The sequence below is a fragment of the Grammomys surdaster genome, unplaced genomic scaffold (assembly GCF_004785775.1).
Source record: "Grammomys surdaster isolate TR1022 unplaced genomic scaffold, NIH_TR_1.0 125857, whole genome shotgun sequence".
NCBI classification, from domain to species: Eukaryota; Metazoa; Chordata; class Mammalia; order Rodentia; family Muridae; genus Grammomys; species Grammomys surdaster.
The window spans coordinates 1-747 of NW_021620683.1; the positions used below are offsets into that span (position 1 = coordinate 1).

The following is a 747-nucleotide window of genomic DNA, read 5'->3' on the forward strand; positions in this document are numbered from 1 at the left end:
AGTTGATCCCTCCAATGAAGACCATGTTGGGCATGACTGGCCGGGGGTATTCGAACACAAAATCATACCGTAACAGCCACAGAGAGCTCTGGTGTAAGGCAGGTAGGGACACATCTCTCTTGAGGAGGTCTGAGGCAATGATTTCATACTTTGAATACAGACAATAATATAGGTAGTTGTCCAAGATGCTAGCAATGAAGTTGCCCAGCCGCTCGGGAAATGTCATGTGGTCTGAGAATTTGGTGTAGAATCTGGGAACATAGGACACAGGACTCGGGCTTTGACCAAGCATGTGCTCCAGAGAGCTTGGGAAACCTCTGAAGAGGTAGACAGAGGGCAGGTTGAGATACTCAGCCAGGATCACACCACAGGGCATGGCTGGGTCTGTGAACAGGGCATCAAACTGGTTCTCCCTGAGGAAGCTGAGGGTGGCAGAGTCCTTCAGGAGGCTCTGGCAGCTGAAAAAGCACAGGTCGATGACAATCATGTTGTTCCTGTACTCTCTTAGAGCAGCCATCAGGGGGAAACCGGGAAGAAAGTGGTTGTTTCCAAAAGAGCGATAACGGGTCTGCAGTTCTTCTAGGTCATAGGGAACCGGGAAGCTTTTCCTCCTGTAGTATCTGGATTCTCCCAAAAGCAAGTTGACTTCTGGCACTAACACCACAATGTCATGTCCCCGTTCACTGAGATGTTCCACTATGTCCTTCATGCTAAGCCAGTGGCTTCCATCCTGGGGGACCACCAGCA

At 50.2% G+C, this 747-nt stretch overlaps 1 protein-coding gene across 1 annotated transcript; it reads right to left on the minus strand.

Annotated features, from left to right (window-relative positions):
• Positions 1-4: 4 nt before the first annotated feature.
• LOC114640935 (UDP-glucuronosyltransferase 1-6) lies at positions 5-745 on the minus strand (the record flags this gene model as incomplete). The annotated part of the gene is made up of 1 exon (XM_028790024.1): positions 5-745. A coding segment is annotated over one exon (741 nt), but the record flags the coding sequence as incomplete, so codon positions are not given.
• Positions 746-747: the final 2 nt, after the last annotated feature.